This window comes from Nerophis lumbriciformis, linkage group LG21 (assembly GCF_033978685.3).
Source record: "Nerophis lumbriciformis linkage group LG21, RoL_Nlum_v2.1, whole genome shotgun sequence".
Lineage (NCBI taxonomy): Eukaryota > Metazoa > Chordata > Actinopteri > Syngnathiformes > Syngnathidae > Nerophis > Nerophis lumbriciformis.
In genome coordinates, this window is record NC_084568.2 from 24,256,998 (window position 1) to 24,276,218 (window position 19,221).

General features: G+C 38.7%; 1 protein-coding gene across 2 annotated transcripts in view; it reads right to left on the minus strand.

Moving 5' to 3' along the window:
- Nucleotides 1-19,221, minus strand: part of cgna (cingulin a) — a 59,700-nt gene that overhangs the window by 14,815 nt on the left and 25,664 nt on the right. For both annotated transcript variants that reach the window (XM_061982574.2, XM_061982575.2), the window contains 13 exons: nt 14,248-14,339; nt 14,100-14,169; nt 13,942-14,034; nt 13,343-13,464; nt 12,697-12,808; nt 12,279-12,491; nt 8,939-9,087; nt 7,322-7,442; nt 7,038-7,250; nt 4,821-5,042; nt 4,499-4,747; nt 4,115-4,285; nt 3,873-4,034 (listed from right to left, as the gene is read on the minus strand). In XM_061982574.2, coding sequence (XP_061838558.1) covers nt 3,873-4,034; nt 4,115-4,285; nt 4,499-4,747; nt 4,821-5,042; nt 7,038-7,250; nt 7,322-7,442; nt 8,939-9,087; nt 12,279-12,491; nt 12,697-12,808; nt 13,343-13,464; nt 13,942-14,034; nt 14,100-14,169; nt 14,248-14,339 — 1,989 coding nt within the window. The remainder of the gene's footprint in view (nt 1-3,872; nt 4,035-4,114; nt 4,286-4,498; nt 4,748-4,820; nt 5,043-7,037; nt 7,251-7,321; nt 7,443-8,938; nt 9,088-12,278; nt 12,492-12,696; nt 12,809-13,342; nt 13,465-13,941; nt 14,035-14,099; nt 14,170-14,247; nt 14,340-19,221) is intronic.

Genomic DNA, 19,221 nt, shown 5'->3' on the forward strand with positions numbered 1-19,221 from the left:
ATTTCAGCTTTTAAGAGGTCATATCATGATTTTTTTTCTACATTCCAAACACCTCCTTGTTGTCTACATAACATGTAATGATGGTTCTTTAGTGAAAAATGTGCATAGATTTTGTTTTATAGACCTATTTTCAAGTCGTTTTTTCTCCATTTCAAAACAGCTCGTTTTGAAAGACACGACCCCTAATGCTGAGTAAGAATTCGGGCCCCCAACTCAGCTTTGTTGGGGTATTTTTTAGCTTTCTTGCTTTTATTGTGCACTATGGACATCTGACTGCCACAAGCCATCTGTTTTGAGGGACTTTCACCACAACATCCCAGATGATATAGCAAGATCAGTGGCTCACCGTGGTTTGTTGTAGGCACCAAGGAAGGCGATACAAGTGGACGAAAGCGAGGAAAGACGCCTGGCTGACGCACAAGTCTGGAACTATACGCTGACTAAGGTTAAACTACTACCGAGTCTAACTTTCTAATACTAAATCCGGGACATATACATGTGTATAAAGACAATAAAAGGCTTTTCTATTCTATATCATCTAAATAATTCTGCTGCACGGCTGCTTCGAGTTGTAAACAAATAAGACTCTCCAGGCTATAAGGTACGCTTCCAGCTACATCGCAAATGTAATAACGGATTATATAACATACTCGTTTATTGCCAAACACAGTAGGCACTGATCCAACTAAAGCTAGTTTTTAGTAAAATCATCTGAAGGTTGTCTGTCTATCTGTGTTGGCCCTGCGATGAGGTGGCGACTTGTCCAGGGTGTACCCCGCCTTCCGCCCGATTGTAGCTGAGATAGGCTCCAGCGCCCCGCGACCCCAAAGGGAATAAGCGGTAGAAAATGGATGGATGGATGGCATTTTTTATTTTGCTGGAGAACAGTGATATTATTGTCTTAGAGTAGAAGGCTAAACTAGCTACACAACAAATCAAGCTAAGATTGCTAATGCATTATTCAGACATTCCTAACCTACTGTTATTACTTACCGTTTCACTGTCTCCTCCATTGCCATTATTTTTTGGCACGGAGCCGGCTATTAAAAAGTAGTTTTTTGAAAAATCCATCTTTTTGTGAAGGTTTGTGGGTGAAGCAGTACTCTTCTTTGCACACACTAGGATAAACTTCTTAACAGTTAAAGGAACATTACCGCAAAACCAAAAAACTTAGCCAGGCACTTTTTACTTTGTCAGATGAGATTGGAAGTTTGAATAGTGTCCTGTGTTGGGAAAGACAGTACAACTAACTGGAATCTGTGCAATTCCGGTAGGAAACGCGTTAGTCGCCAAGCAAGCCAAACAAAAATGCTTGAATGTCCAGTGTGAGTGGAGTCTGTGGATGGTGGAACGGTACGAATCGAATAAGAAATGTGGGATATAAAGAGGTTTATATATTGCCCATTCATTTTCAATGGGGATTGAAAATGAATGGTCATTCTTGTAATCAGGGAAATTTGGGAAGCGGGAAACATGTTGTCTTGAATGTCGAGGATGAGTGGAATGTGTGGACGGTGGATATTGAGGTTAATTTGTGTCTACATTACGAAATATTTTCTTTTGGCACTGCATTTATGCAACTGATTTTTTTGCATTTGAATCAAATTATGCTGACAATTTCATTGAAAAAAATTCAGTGTATAAAAATTCAGTGTTTTAAAATTCAAGTGTATAAAAATTCAGTGCACAAAAATGTGTGTAAAAAGTGTCAAAAAATTTTACCCACCGAATGTTTATGCACTGAATTTTTATACTCTGAAAATTTTTACACTGAATTTATATACACTGAACTTTTTTTACACTGAATTTTCATATACTGAATTCTAAACCCTGAATTAGTTTTCAATGAAAAATTGTCAGCATAATTTTATGTAAAACAAATTCAGTTCACAAAATTCAAACGCAAAAAATTCAGTTACATAAGCTCAGTGTAAAAAAAAAAAAAGCTTTCATAATAAAGACACAAATTAACCTCCTTCGGTAGAACGGTTGAAATCCGTTAAGAAATGTGGGAAAGGTACAAGACTGTATATTTGCCATTAATTTTCAATGGGGAAACATGCCTGGTAATTCCAGGTAATCGGGGAGTTTTGGTAATGGTAAAACATGATGGCTTGAATGTCCAGAGTGAGTGGAGTGTGTGGATGATGGAACGGTTCAAATCTGATGAGAAATATGGGACATGCGTTAGTATGTTGCCCTTTGCTGCTGCTCACTGCTCCCCTCACCTCCCAGGGGGTGATCAAGGGTGATGGGTCAAATACAGAAAATAATTTTGCCACACCTACTAGTGTGTGTGTGACAATCATGGGTACTTTAACTTTAATTTAACTTTAATCTTCAATGGGGACACATTTCTGGTAATTCCAGGTAATCTGGGAATTTTCAGAACACGTTGGCTTGAATGTTCAGGATGAGTGGACGTGTGTGGATGATGCAACGGTTCGAATCGGGTGAGGAATAAGGAAGTTATAGAACTTTAAAAATCATGTTGTGGAATATGGGACATAGCTCACTTGGCCCGACGGAACTGAGTGGGTTGGCATTGGAATTTTGTGAATCGGGCAAGAAATGTGGAAGTGGTAACAATTTGTATGAGAGAATAGATGTTACGGAAAAACGGGAATACCACGAAAACAGGGAATTTTTTGACTCTCAAGAGTAGATGGCATGAGAAATGTGGGAATGGTGCAAGTTTAAAAATTGGCCCATTCCTTTTCAATGGCAAAACAGTCCCAGAAAACCTGCAATTGCTGGTAATCTAGGGTATTTTTTTTGGAAATTAAAAATAAACAGCCATCAATTCCCGACCGAGCCGAACATTTTGATACTTGAACGGTTCCGATCGGATGACAACTGGGGGAGATGAAAGCCGCCAAAGTTTGACGGAAATGGAAGAATAATAAATATATTATTTTTGGGTGAAGAAACTTAAAATAAAATTATAATAAAAAATATTTAAGTCATATTTTGGGCATTTTGTCATCTATACTACAGATGTGCGTGCATTAACTAAAAATGGCAGACACACGCAAGGGTAGTTTTATACCATATATGGATAATCTGCTGACGATGTTCCCAATTGGTCATCAATTGTGCAAATTCTAAACGGACCGTTTGGAGGAAGTTTGAAGGAAGGCAAGATTGTTTTATAAATATCTCTGCAATACCTCCACGCTTTGATTTTAAATTGTCGGAACTTATGCAGATCCCAAATGCACAACGGCAGGTACCAATAGGTAAGAAACGTTGGTTTTGCATGATTGAGCCCTTTTAAGTGGAATGCATATCTTAGCTGTCTATTAAATCTCCAAATATGGAGATGTTTGAAATACTCTTCTAAAACCTAAGTAATATGCCTCTTCCTTTTATTCAAAGCATTTTAAATTCAGAGCTACACGTTAAGTAACTATCACAGGCACATTCTATACAGTATTGTACTGTAGTTACACAACATCACGTCTTGTGAAAGCACCTTCCTGCCGGAAAATGTTTACTGAATTCACTTGTGAGAGCGTGCCTTCTGCTGGATTCTGTAACACTCTTTTTTTACCTGAAGATAGCGCCATTAAACTTCTTTCTATCGAAGTCATCATAGAAACAAAAGTTATTTACAATTGCAAGCAGAGAAAATAAATATGTGGCTACCTGTATTGGGGTACAAATGACTAACCGTAAATAGTATTGTGCACTATATTGCTTATATTAATGTCACAATTTTATTTATTTTTTTAACCCAAAGCCATACAAACACCACCACTAGCGAAACATGTCTATATTCTTCACAATTATAAATTAAACTATACAACATTTGTTGTGAAGTGTTGTTTTCCAAAAACACAAAAACAAAAAAGAAATGTGCATATTTATACCTCGAGGATACGAATCTCTCTGATCTTCTCATTGAGGCTGTTCTTCCCCGTCTCTATCTCTCCCTCAAGGTGGCGCAGTCTGTTAGTGAGCATCTCTTTATCCAGCTGATGGTTGTCTCTCTCCTCGCACGCAAGCAGGAGCTCCTTCTTCTGCCGTGACAGCTGTTCCAGAGTCACAAAGACCATAAGCGGGCCATGTCACACCAAGCCCAATGTTCAGCATGCGTGTGTGTGGCACCCACCTCCTCCTCAAGTCGCCTCACATTAGTGTGGATGTTGTTCAGTTCACTTTGAGCGTCGCTGCCGTGTCGTTGCACCTCCTGCATTTCCTTGCGTGCGCGCTCTTTCTGCTCCTCCAGTTGAACCTTGAGAGCCTGCACCTCCCCTCTTGAGGACACGGTCAGAGACTCAAACTGAAAGCGAGACAAAAGGGAAGTAAGTGGGGGCACAAAATCGCGTGAAAAAGAGGCGAGTACTGTGGTGCGTTGTGTGGAGATCATCAGTTGTGTTATCGGTCCTAAAATGATTATTCACTTACTACAAATAAAAATTATCTTCCACTAGATGGCAGAATGTACCTATTAACTTGTGCATACACCTATTGCAATTCTGAACCTCCTTTGTACCTCCTTGTTGCTTTTTTCCAGAGCTTTCTCCTGCTGTTGTTTGATATCCTCCACCTTGTTGAGGCTCTGTTTGAGCGCCTCCTTGTCCTTCTCTGCATCCTGTACTCGCTGGCTGAGCTCACGGTGCTCCTGACTCAAGCGAGAGCTTTTTCTCTTGGTCTCATCCAGCTCAGATCTCAGGCCCCTCACCTCGGCGTGGAGGGCGAGCTCAGCCTCTGAGCTCTCAGTAGTGCTGGTCTGCAGCTGAGCCTGAAGACACCGGAGTCCCTCAGGACATTTCCACTAAATAGAGGCTTTCTTATAGGTGTAAGGAAACTCTTACCTCTAACCGAGAGAGTTTGTCTTTGAGGCGTGCGTTGGAGTCCGCCTGTTCAATCTGGGCGTCTTCTAAGGATTTGAGGTCCACCTGTGTTCTGCTCAAACTGGCTTTGTTGGCCTGCAGCTCCTCTTCAGCCGATGTCAGTTTTTCTTTGAGCTGGCTAGATTCATTTTGTGCCTCGCTCAGCTTCTGCTCCAGTTCTGAGACGGCGGCTGGATCTGGGAGCTGCAGGACATAAAACACAAGAAAAACCAAATGGAAACTACTGTTTTGATCCGAATATAAGCCAACCCCCCCCTCAAAACCTATTTTTAAAGAGACATTTTTAAAGACAAAATTAAAGATACAAAAAATAAAGCAGATTGCAATAAACCAGTGCATTGACATGAGGCACATTCACCTTTCCAACATGACTTAACATCCATCAATTGTGACCTTTGCGCGAAAGACGCTGTGAAAATCCCTTGCCTCTTCTTCAAAGAAACCTGGGATGTTGACTCTGTTACGAGACGCCGAGCAAAGCGACCTCAAGCCTTATAGACGCATACCTCCATCTCCACACCTCCCCTTTGCCGCTTCTACCCCTTTGCGGCATGATTGCTTATGGAGCAGCACCAAGATGGCTGCAGCTTCGGACCGGATGCCTCCATTCACTGATGCAAGTCTCGAGTTTTTGTGTGCCGTAACATGTGTTCATATGTGCTTGTGTTACTCAATGTTTTTTATGGTCTCAATCTGAGCCCCAACGCCCATATGAGCTTAATTTGGGATCTGCTATATTTCTCCTCCTCCCCTTATGTTTACTTTTTTCCTATCTTTTATACAAGGCGCCGCCGTTGTGGCGACCCATCAGTCTTCCTCTTCTGTCGACCCAGTATACTCTATGTCTGTTGTTGGACGGGTTTGTAATGTAAATATATTTTGTTGTACTTTTTAAGTGAAATGACAAAGTTCCATTCCATTCCAGAGCAGTCGGTCATTATAAATGATAAAGCAAAAATACTATTACAGTATAATATGACTCCTTTATGTAGATTCCCTGTGGACTTGCACACTTACATTGACATAAGCGGCTGTCAACGTAACTGCAAACAAAACCAGCCATTTACTTAAACATAAGGGGGAATTAGTGACAATAAAAGGATTTTCAACCTACGCCAGTTGGTACACATGATTTTTCTCTATCTGCTACATATTGCTTTTTTAGATTCTTTTGTTTTCAAATGGTATTTTATACTGATACTATACTTATGTCGTTGTTTGTCTTGATTACACTGTCAATAAAGCTTTTGTACGTGCGCAAATCTTTCTCCCAGTGGCTTGCAACTTTAAAAAAATGAATCGGGTGCATTTTGTTAGTTACTGTAGAAGAGTGCTTCTCAATTATTTTCTGTTACGTCCACGCATCCCCCAAGAATAAGAAAACATTTTGCGCCTCTTTACGCCGGACTATTAATAGTAACATTTGTCTATAACATTGTTATAAGTACTCCTATGCATAACATTGTATCTTTATTAACTTTAAAGAAAACAAAAAAGAAAGAAATATAAACTTACAACAAATAATAATTTTATCAACTATTATTTTAGTCTGTAACAGAAAAGCTTTAAAGTGCATGAATTTGACTGAAATTTAAAAAACAATTAAATCTTAATTTAAACTGTAAACAGACTGACTTTTATTTGATACCGAAAAAGAAAATTACATACAATCAATAATTAATAATACATTCAAATTGATCAGCAACATAAACTCAGGAGGATATTTACAAAACACTTTAACCTACAAAAATGAACATAATTTGTGCTGATTTTTCTTTCCCAAATCAAAATAGGGAAGTCAGGATTAATAGCTACAATGAGCACATTTACTAGTGCACAGATTTTCGAAGCGGGTTTTGAAGCCTGATACTGATAAAGCATGTCCCTGGCGTCACACGCAGGGGCCAGCCCCACTATTTGAGAAGAACTGCTGTAGTAGATTCCAGGTTAACACTGCTAAACTTGTACTATTTGAAGCTTAAAGGAAGTCATTATGTGCACGTTTTAATGCTTAGAAATAAGACCGTAATTATGTTACAGGAAGAAAAGTTATGAGCCAGCATAATTAAATCTTTCTAGACTTTACAGCATGTAAAAATATTGTCTTATATTCCGGTCAATTTATGATACAGTATGATGGCATGTTGCAGCCAGTCATTTATGTTTTTCTTTACTCACCTTTTTGTTTTTCTCCTGGGCCTTGGCTAAGTCATCTTTGGCCTTCTGCAACTGGTTCTTTAGCCGGTCAATCTCATAATTAAGTTCTGCCTCTTGTTCCTGGTGAGCTTTTTTTAAAGAGATGATCTCCATGACCTTTTTGTCAAACTCTGTCCTCTGCTTCTCCACTTCAGACTTTGCCTTACGCAGGTCAGCATTGTTCCGTTCGAGCTCCTGAGTGGAAAAAATTACCAACATGCTACTTAGCTTGCTCTCCTCAGATGAAATCTCTGTGTGTCCTGCACCTGGTTAAGAGCTTGTTTTTGGCTCTGATCAGGGATCTGCTGTTTCACTGTGTTGAATCTGTCCTGGAGCTCCTTCAGTTCATCCTCACTCTCCTCTTTTTCCAGTCGGGCTTGCAGGAGTCTTGAAGATGAGCAAAGACACTTAAATTAATCATACTTGTATAAACGCTAACGTGTTCGATTAAATTGGACAATGATGAAATATTTCAGGGGTTAATGAACAAATGGGTCATTATGAAAATAAAATCATCATTTCCTGTCATCGATATTTCCTTTTGTAGCTAAACACATATAAGGCCACCCACACCGTTCTGGAGGTGATTTGTCCTTGTTGTTGTTGAAAAATAACATTTAGGGCAGGGGTGTACACACTTTTTCCACTGAGGGCCACACACTAAAGAAAGAACGCATGTAGGGGCCATTTTGATATTTCTCATTTTCAAAACCAATACAATACATATTGTAACCCTTAGGGCTCCCCTCAATTTTGGTGAATGCTAAAGGTCCAAGGGTACCAAAAGGGTCTCAGTCATTAAAGTGTTAAAACTAACTTATATATATATATATATATATATATATATATATATATATATATATATGTATAAACCATATGTATATAAAAATTGAGGGGAGCCCTAAGGGTTAGAATATGTATTGTGTTGGTTTTTTCAGTTAATTCAGTGATTAAATATCTATAGATCAACTTCAGACCTATCCGTTGCCATAGCGCTTTTTTTTTGTGCATGTTTTATGCCATTTTCCCCCCAAAGATACCACTGGTTTTTATGTAACCAACATTTTTCAAAATGGAATATTTGATGTGAAGTAATTGGAGCCTTAAATAAGTAAAACATTCATAACAACATTGATTTTCATTCACTATTATTTTTTGAAAATGACAGTTTCAACAAAAAAAATCTGACAAAAAGTATTTGAAGATCCAAAGGGGCCCCACTCATAAGTGTTAAAAAAAAAGTCATATATAAACATATATTAATATACGTATATCATTTTTACTTTTAACACTTAAATCACTAGATCAACTTCAGATCTATCCATTAATTATACATTATTTTCTAAGCAATGGCACTTTTAGAGTAAAAAAAACTGCCTGTAACTAGTGTCAATATTGCAGAATGTTTGCGTTATATTACACCCGTTTGCTCTTTTATTCCAATTTTCATGTTTTCCTTTTTTTTTTTTTTTTTTTTTTAATTTATTTTTTTTTTTTTTAAATAGTATTTTTAAAATGTGCCGTGGGCAATTAAAAAATTAGCTGACGGCCACAATTAGCCCTTGGGCCAATCTTTGGACACCCCTGATTTATTGTAAACATTATGATGATTGCAGGTGTGGAGGGCCTTGAATGTACACCTACTAATTTTCATATCTACACACAAAACTGCTCAACTCATAACTCTCACAGTTCCTCAGGCTTGCTGGGAGGATCTCTGACAAAAAGATGCAGCAACATTGAGCAGGTAGAAGGAAAGAGAAGAGATGTAAACATAAATTAGAAAGAGAAGAGATGTACACATAAATTAGAATACAAAAACAGAGAGAGTGACACAATCCTCCTCTGGGAAAGAAACAAACAGGAATGTTCTCAAGACTCACTCTTGCTTAATAGAGCGAAGTTCATCCCTAGTCTTGTGAAACTGCTCCATCCAGTGGCTGCTCTCGTCTCTGCAGTCCTCCAGCTGCTGCTGGAGGGTGCGGACGGACGAGTTGATGCGCAAGCGCTCAGCTTCGATACCAGCATGAGACTGACAGGGATGAGAAAAGAAAATGTTCATCATTAAAGGAATCAGCAGATGTGCAAAAGTGAGGACATCGCTTACATTTTAGCAACAATTTTGTAATATAAATTCTCATGGGACAAAACGATATACATAAAACCGAAGTAGTCGATGTACAGCTTGTGGGTCATTACACAGAATTGATTACTTTTGCATAGTTAGGAAATAAAATGTGTAAATGCATTAATAAATGAACTGTGAAATGATTTTATTGAGCAGTGTTCTGCACATTGAACTGAGTGCATATTTAATTAAAAAAACAAAACAATTTCAATTACCTTGTAAAAATTGTATTTGTTGCCTATTCCCGTGTCCTAAAATTAGATTTTATGAAAATGTTTTAAATCCTTCAGAAAAGTTACATTGACAACATATTTGTGTTACTCCTTATTTCAACTATACTTTACTTTAGTTAAAAAACAATACAGTTTAAATTGAGACCCAGGGACTCGTGTCCCTGGGTTTTCACTTAGTCTTGTTACCGGAACACAGTTGTTCTCAAATAGTGGGATGGACAGAGTGGCGCAGTGCAAAGCCGGGGGGCGTCCCCAGCGAACATGCTTTTTACAAACAAATGATATGGTGCCAATTCCCGGTACCTGGAAATCAATATCAATCGATACCAATTGTTGGTACTTATGTGTGTGTTCATGAGGTAATAAATATGAATTTGTTTAATAATAAAATCACATTTTTAACATTTAACGCCAAGGTTTTAATGAAAACTGTGCTGTCCTGTTGTTTCAGTATATCTTGGTTTCTTACACTACTTAGTAGGGATGTAACGATATCAAAATCTCACGGCAGGATATCATCATGGTATTAAGGCCACGGTACAATGTTATTGCAGATGATAAAAAACGCTTTCAAGTTGCGGCTAATGGGAGCCACTGTTGTAGACTTTAAAGCCCTCTAAAACAATTTTAAAAACCCTCCATCAACTGTTTTTATACACACTGCAAATCTATAGATAATGTAGTATGTAGTATGTAATATGTACAATATTTACCGTGTTAAATTGCGGGACTTCCTTCCCTGGCGCATTTATATCTGTTTTCATATTAGTGCACATCCAACTTCTGGCATCTACTGTGTGCTAGTACTTTCACAAACAAACACACAAGTGTGTTGTAATCATGGCAAACTTGGTAACAGACAACGAAGACAACTATTTTTGGACAAATGAGGATTTACAACCTTATACTTTTGAACCTAAATATACAAACCCTGTTTCCATATGATCTGTGATGGTATGGGGTTGTATTAGTGCCCAAGGCATGGGTAACTTACACATCTGTGAAGGCACCATTAATGCTGAAAGGTACATACAGGTTTTGGAGCAACATATGTTGCCATCCAAGCAACGTTACCATGGACGCCCCTGCTTATTTTAGCAAGACAATGCCAAGCCACGTGTTACATCAACGTGGCTTCATAGTAAAAGAGTGCGGGTACTAGACTGGCCTGCCTGTAGTCCAGACCTGTCTCCCATTGAAAATGTGTGGCGCATTATGAAGCCTAAAATACCACAACGGAGACCCCCGGACTGTTGAACAACTTAAGCTGTACATTATGCAAGAATGGGAAAGAATTCCACCTGAGAAGCTTAAAAAATGTGTCTCCTCAGTTCCCAAACGTTTATTGAGTGTTGTTAAGAGGAAAGGCCATGTAACACAGTGGTGAACATGCCCTTTCCCAACTACTTTGGCACGTGTTGCAGCCATGAAATTCTAAGTTAATTATTATTTGCAAAAAAAAAATAAAGTTTATGAGTTTGAACATCAAATATCTTGTCTTTGTAGTGCATTCAATTGAATATGGGTTGAAAAGGATTTGCAAATCATTGTATTCCGTTTATATTTACATCTAACACAATTTCCCAACTCATATGGAAACGAGGTTTGTATATACGGAGAATGAACGGCTGCTTATAAAAGCCAGCACGAAGAAGAGGGAGAAACGTTCGAGCAGACGGAAGCCCACAGAGTGGTCGCGCTGCAAATCTGGAACTTTTGAGCTAAGCTATGCAAAATTATGCCAAAATCAACTGGAAACGTCCCCGGCCAGCTTGACCAAACGGACAACATGTCCATCGAGTAAGTCACAATACTATTGATCATAATACATGCTGCACATCACCGTACACTACACTATATAAGCTGTCGAGCTAGCTGTGTACAAACAAAACATGAAATGTGGGCTAATACTTTACAGATACTGTAATATGATTGTTCACGTTTTTCAGTCTATACAGATTAATGTCCGATCGCATTGTGCATTACAAACTCAAACGCGTTGCATGCTGACATAGAAGCTAGCTTATCTCTTTCCGTAGTTACCTTTTACGGCTAATACCGTAGCACGCCAATTTGTTACTACGCTAGAAAAAGAGTTCCTCAGTGTTCACTCTTAAAATAACAATGTCGCTACAGCTTGGTTATTATACAGGTTACAGAATGTAAATTAAGTATTGTGGTGGTTTTTGAACGCATTTTAAAGTGATTAAGAGGCAGAAATGTTTGCTCCCATTATTTATTTGCATTGCTAGCCACCAAGAACGAGCCAATTTGTATATGTTAGAAAGCAAAAAAAACAAAAACCTTCTGTCTTCTTGTCTCTCATGATTGTGAATAGGCAACATTAAAAAAAAGTGCAGATCCCCATTTAAGTTACTACTATGAAATTGTAAGTATTTGTTTTTTAAACAAAAAAAATCTGCAAATATGCGGGGATCTACTCTATTGCCTAAATAGCTGTCAACACCAGTGATAACCGAGGTAATTGTGTCTTGTTAGGTTTAGTAGTTATGTACATCATGGTCTGGGGCTTCATGCGTGCTGCCAGCACTGGGGACCAGCGGTTCATTAAGGAAAACCTGAATTCCAACATGTAACTTTAACCACAGTATGGGCATGCTCACTCTGAATTGTACTCACTTGTGCATGTTGCCAGTTTTTAAGACAATAGTGGCTGTGTGTTAACCCATTTTCAGTGGATAGTAACTTTATACAGCTTTTAAAGCTGTACACTGACTCCTCTAATTGATGTCTACATTTAATTAATTAATTGTCCCTTTAGAATATATATTTTTTTTAGATATTGTATTTATTTTTCCAATACCACATGAACAAATTAATGAGATCAAGTTATGTTTGTACCTGAGACACCTGCTGCATGCTGCTCCTTAGTTTCTCTACGTCAGCATTGTACTGCTCTCGAAGCGCCTCGATTTCCTTGTCGTGTGTGGCCACCTCGTCCTTCAGGGCTCCCTTCAGCGCAGTCAGCTCCCTCTCTCGCTGCCGGAGCGTCTCCTCCAACTTCTGCTTCAGCCGACTGACATCCATCAGCTGCACCTCAAGAGACGCCACGTCCTGCAAACATCCCGGATAGACACATCTCAAAACCCGTTTTGTCAAGCCAGGTTCAATTTATACAACATTTTCTTTATTAAATTATTTAAAATGTTTAAGTGGTGCAAAAATATATATATATATATATATATATATATATATATATATATATATATATATATATATATATATATATATCCAGAATTAATCATGTTAGTTGTTGTACCGCCTTGTTGCCATTGTCTCTTCTCAGTTCATCTTGAAGCTCAGCCAGCTGGTCCTCTATGTCCCTGATACGAGCCTCAGCATTCTCCCTTTCAATGCGCAACTGAGTCAGTCTAAAAAGGTGAACATTTTGTACATGAATAACTGATTCATCACACTCCAACTTACTTTGGCCTTGTTGGTAAGTTATAGTGTAGGTACTTTCTTACTTTTCATCTGTTCCGAGTTTCTGAAGAGTACATGGCAATAATAACAATTTTTAAAAAGCACTCGGAGAGCGGTGACCTCTGCCAGGAACTACCTCCCAATAGTAAAAAAGCCCTGACATGATATGCAAGTATTGATTCCCAGGTACCAAGATTGGTACCGTATCTGTTCAAATGTGATCGGTACCCATCTCTAAATAAAAGGCTATTTACCATTTAAAAATGTGTTGTTCAATAACTGTTTACTTTAAAGAAAAGTTTTATGTATTCAGTACACCACTGATGATTTGTGTACTACACAATGCAGTTTTTGATGACAAGCAAAATAAAACAACTTTCAAAGGAAAAAAAGTTGTTCTCTCTGCGCCCACAAAACGTACCCTGGGTTACCTGTACCATTGCACCCCTAGTGTGTTTGTTTAAGAAATCTGTGGTACTCACTCAGAATGGCTATCACTCAGTTCTTTCTTCTTCCAATCCAACGTCTCCTGCAGTTGCAGATTTGCATCCAAGCAGGAGTCGAGCTCATCTTTCAGCGCTTTATCGGCCTGGCTGACAGAGCTCTGCGCACAAGCAGGGATGATAAATAAATGAATAACGACTTGAGAAAGCTTTGAAGCGTAAACAATGAGCTTTTAGCAAATGTTAAAGCTGCCTGGGCAACTGCCCAAAGATCAATATGCAGCTGGGATTAAGTTCTTATGGGCTATTAGAGATTAAGAACTTCTTTAAAACAATATGTAAGTAGTCATTACCAAAGTTGCAATGTTGTGTGCGCGTGTGTGTGTGTGTGTGTGTGTGTGTGTGTGTGTGTGTGTGTGTGTGTGTGTGTGTGTGTGTGTGTGTGTGTGTGCACCTCTGACCAGGCCAGAGGATTTAAGGGATTAATCTGTGGATTAATCTGAAGACCACTCCACAGTATCCAAAGCCCTCCTTAGGGTTGTTATAAAGACAAAAACACTTGAACAAAGCAACTGTAAGAGCTGCTGTTCTGCTTTCAAGGAGATCTCCATTAGTATCTGAGTGTCTCCTCCACCTACCCGTCGTTCTTTTCGCAAGGCATTCTGGAGCTCCGCTACCTTCCTCTCAAGCTCCCTCCTTTCTCTCGTGAAGTCGGGGGGCGGTTCTTTGTGCTGGTAAAGATGAAGTTGTGTTAGAAATCTTTAAGTGGGTGAAGTGTTTCCAGGGAGGAGCTAACCTGAAGGCTCTGCATCCTCTGACAAATGATGTTGACTTTATGTTTGATGGAAACGTCGCTCTCATTGGTGCTAAGGTGGGAAAAGAAAATCAAGACCACCTTTCTACAGCAATACAAGTGTTTGAATATGTCAACTGGGCAACTGTACCCTTCTCTCAGGATGCTGTATATCGCCTGCATGGTCTGCTCCTCCTCACTGTTCATCTCTGCACTCTGGTCCAGCAAAAGATCAGGAGTCACCTTAAGACACAGATCAAAATACTACTCTTAGAGTCCAAACACACAGCCATGAGACACTTACTGAGATCTATATATGTAAACCAGCAGGTGGCCTATTTAGTCAGCGGCCTATTTTCCGCTGACTACAATAGGACAATAACTAATCAAAACAAAGGCACGTTGACTTCCGGGCGGAAGTCAGCGTACAACCTGGACAAGTCGTTACCTCATAAACTGTCCTCCAGAAAATATATTTGAAGCCAGCGAAGCCAAACAATAGTTTGTGAGGTATTTACATCATTAAAAGTTAGTTTTTTCTGAGAAACAGCATATTCCAGACTGATATAAACATGTGCACTGCAGGAGACACTGTTTCTCAGAAAGTAAAAGTTGAAAGACACTTAAGTGAAGATTATTGTTTTACACTTGTTACACTGAATGTTTACATAGTCAATTTAAAGAGGAACTGCACTTAAAAAAAAAAAAAATTCCCTATCATCCACAATCATTATGAAGGACACGACGAAAGATGCATTTTTTTTAATGCATTCTAAATATTAAATACATGTAAATAAAACTCAGCTTAGAGCGGAGTATGAGAGTTCTGCTATTTCGCCCATAAAATCATTAATAACTATTCAAAAAAACACTCACAATACTCAATTTACATTTCGTAACCAAGTGTTAATGATATTGTTATTATAAGCTCTAACGCAGACAAACTATTTATAACGCGACGTGATCACTTCCGCGTGTGCCTATGTTCACATCATCGAGTAGTCTACTGCTTCCTCGCTTCCCTGCTCTCAGTAAGTTTATTATAGATCATAAATTATGCCTCTCACCTGAAAAGTAGATGGTTGAGGATATAATCCGACAAGTTAGGACACTTTGACAGCCATTTAGGACAAGCGCTTGTTCCCCACCCCGTTTCTTCGCAAGGTTTATGAGACACTCTTCGTCTAAACGGGAATATATGAACATCCTAGTAGTCGGCATCCTAATGACAGCAGACCTTATACAGTAAGTGATGTTTGATCATGTTTGTTGGCTCTCATTAAGTCTGCAGTCAACAGAAATCAGTGATGAAGAAAAAAAAAAAGCTAACGTTTTTTAAATTAATGTACAGCGTATGCTTAAAATGATCAAAATATGTAAATATGCAATGCTATTATAAATGTGCCCGTTACTACATAACATATACCATTTTTTTTTTTCATAGTTTGGCGGGGGGTGCGACTTATACTCAGAAGCGACTTATGTGAGAAATTATAACACATTACCGTAAAATATCAAATACTATTATTTAGCTCATTCACGGAAGAGACTAGACGTATAAGATTTCATGGGATTTAGCGACTAGGAGTGACAGATTGTTTGGTAAAAGTATAGCATGTTCTATATGTTATAGTTATTTGAATGACTCTTACCATAATATGTTACGTTAACATACCAGGCACGTTCTCAGTTGGTAATTTATGCGTCATATAACGTACACTTATTCAGCCTGTTGTTCACTATTCTTTATTTATTTTAAATTGCCTGTCTATTCTTGGTGTTGGGTTTTATCAAATAAATTTCCCCCAAAAATGCGACTTATATATGTTTTTTTCCTTCTTTATTATGCATTTTCGGCCGGTGCGACTTATACTCCGGAGCTACTTATACTCCGAAAAATACAGTATACAGTCGTGGTCAAAAATGTACGTACACTTGTGAAGGACATAATTCAAAAGTTTCTGGCAAGCTTTTGGTTGAGTTTTTGACCACTCCTCTTGACAAAATTGGTGCAGTTCAGCTAAATTTGTTGGTTTTCCGACATGGACTTGTTTCTTCAGCATTGTCCACACGTTTAAGTCAGGACTTTGGGAAGGCCAACTGTGCCCAAGACCCAACCTCCGGGCTGATGATTTTAGGTTGTCCTGAAGAATTTGGAGGTAATCCTCCTTTTTCATTGTCCCATTTACCCTCTGTAAAGCACCAGTTCCATAGGCAGCAAAACAGGCCCTGGGCATAATACTACCACCACCACGCTTGACGGGAGGAAGGTGTTACTGGGATTAAAGGCCTCTCCTTTTCTCCTCCAAACATATTGCTGGGTATTGTGGCCAAACAGCAACATTTTTGTTTCATCTGACCACAGAACTTTCCTCCAGAAGGTCTTATCTTTGTCCATGTGATGTCAGATGAAACAAAAATTTAGCTGTTTGAGCGATTTTTTATTTATTTATTTTTTAAACAACCCTGCCTTCTTCGCGTTTTTATTGGTCGTGTTCAAAGTAATGAACTTTCCGGTACACTTTCTTAAATTTTGATTCGCCGAAAGGTTTATCAATCACAAATACTGCCTCAGTTTGCACTCGGACAACTTTACCGAGAGGGGCTGTCAAAAGAAAGACTTCATGGTAAACACTAAGGTGAGTGTAAAGTCAACCTTTTTAACTTCATCCTATGCCATGTCTCCAGTAAATGAGTTGTTTTAGTCTTAAAGTTAAAGTTAAAGTACCAATGATTGTCACACACACACTAGGTGTGGCGAAATTATTCTCTGCATTTGACCCATCACCCTTGATCACCCCCTGGGAGGTGAGGGGAGCAGTGGGCAGCAGCGGTGGCTGCGCCCGGGAATCATTTTGGTGATTTAACCCCCAATTCCAACCCTTGATGCTGAGTGCCAAGCAGGGAGGTAATGGGTCCCATTTTTATAGTCTTTGGTATGACTCGGCCGGGATTTGAACTCCCAACCTACCGATCTCAGGACGGACACTCTAACCACTAGGCCACTGAGTAGTGAGTCCATGGAAACTTCACTTTTATCTCCCGCTGGATCGACATCGTTCGAGGGCGGAGACAGGCTAGCTACAATACATTATAGTACTTTAATTTGTTTTCTCGTAAAAAAAACCAACATAATTTTTAAGGTGTGGCGGCTAATATTTGCCATGGGGCACTGCCACGATCAAACACATTAAGATGAAACCCTGGTCAATGTAGTTATACACAATATAGAATCAAACCAGTTTGTTTCTTCATACGACCATTTTAGTCATGTATTATTTAACATTTGGAAAAAATGCTTAATTTCAACTAACATAATAACACACAGTAAGGTTAGTGTGAAATGTACTTTTTGATATATTCATAAAGTGCAGGTATTGCTGTGAATTTATTCTTTGAGATGCTCTGCAATAACCTTAATAATAGTGGTCTCAAAACAACTTTAAAGATGTGTTAGGCTTTATAATTTACATTTTAGTCGACAAAATTTACCGTATTTTCCGGATTATAAGGCGCACTTAAAAATATTTTTTTCCCCCTCAAACTTAGCAGTGCACCTTATAACCCGGTGCGGCTAATGTACGGAATGATTCTGGTTTTGCTTACCGACCTCGAAGCTATTTTATTTGGTACATGGTGAAATGATAAGTGTGACCAGTAGATGGCAGTCAAACATAAGAGATACGTGTAGACTGCACTATGATGGCTGTCACACACAAAAGATATGTATCGACTGCAATATGACTCAAGTAAACAACACCAACATTTTATATGTTCCATTGAAAATATAGAACATTACACACAGCGCTCAAAAATCTATCAAAATGTTTTAGTACGACTTTGGTAAGCTATGAAGCCGCACCGCTTGATGGATTGCACTGCGCTTCAACATACTAGTATTATTATGGTGTGTGTATAAGGTAAGACATATTGTCTGGCGTTTTGTTTCGTAATATTATGCAAAAGCAACTTTTCTGGTACCTGCTGATCTGTATTTGGGATCTGCATAAGTCCTGAAAAATTGCGCACGTCCGCCTTTCTGAACGTGCCGATGCCTTAGCTTCGTCTTTTTCTCTATCTTCTTGTTATGGGACATTCATCCTCCGCTGTTGCCATAAAGTAGTGTAAAGTTCTTACTTATATCTGTCAGTAAACTCGCCATGAAATGCTAAAACATACCGGTGTAGTGAGTTTACATTATTCACCCAAGGAACATTAGTTATTAGAGAGTTCCGGTCGGACAGTTTTTCACGGGACACATTTCCGGCGGATGAGGAGCTGCTGCTCCGTTATTGATTTAAGTAAAGTCTGAATGTCATTAAAACAGTTAGCTCCATCTTTTGACACTTCTTCCACTCCCGTCCTTGCACGCTACACCGCTACAACACAGATGACGGAGAAAAGACGCTGCCGAATGTGAGCCACGTAAATAAGACCGCCCACAAAACGGCGCATCCTGAAGCAACTGTCAGAAAGCGGCATGAAGATGATCTGTAAAACATAATATATGCAACATTTTGACCAAAAAAACACCATTACATGTTATGTAGACCACAAGGAAGTGTTTTCCCTTTAGAAAAATTAATAATAATATGACTCCTTTAATGCGCCCTATCCGGTGCGCCTTATATATGAAAAAAAGATAGAAAATAGACCATTCATCAGCAGTGCGCTTTATACCCTATGGTCCGTAAAATACTTTACTGTAATTTTAGTGGACTAAAATGTTGAGGATTTCAGTCTACTAAAACTAAATCAATTTAGATGATTAAAATGTGACTAAAACTAAAATAATTTTTTGTCAAAAGACTATGACTAAAATCCAATTAATAACTGCTGTGTAAATTAACGCTGCCAGTGGGAGACAAACCTGTCTAAAGGTCGTCACCAAGTTAGTAAACAACAGTAGGAGGATGTATTGTGCTAGTTTGAAGATAATAGTGATCAATGAAAATCTGATATAGTTGAACAATTGTAATCTACTAGTATACTGTGTAAACATGTCTCCTGCAGTGGACATGTGTGTTTTGCATAACACGGCTACTTTTTTCCAATATGTGTAACTGGACCAAAAACAAACTGTTTCTCAGAAGGATAATCAGGTCAACACGGTAGGCAATTCTTA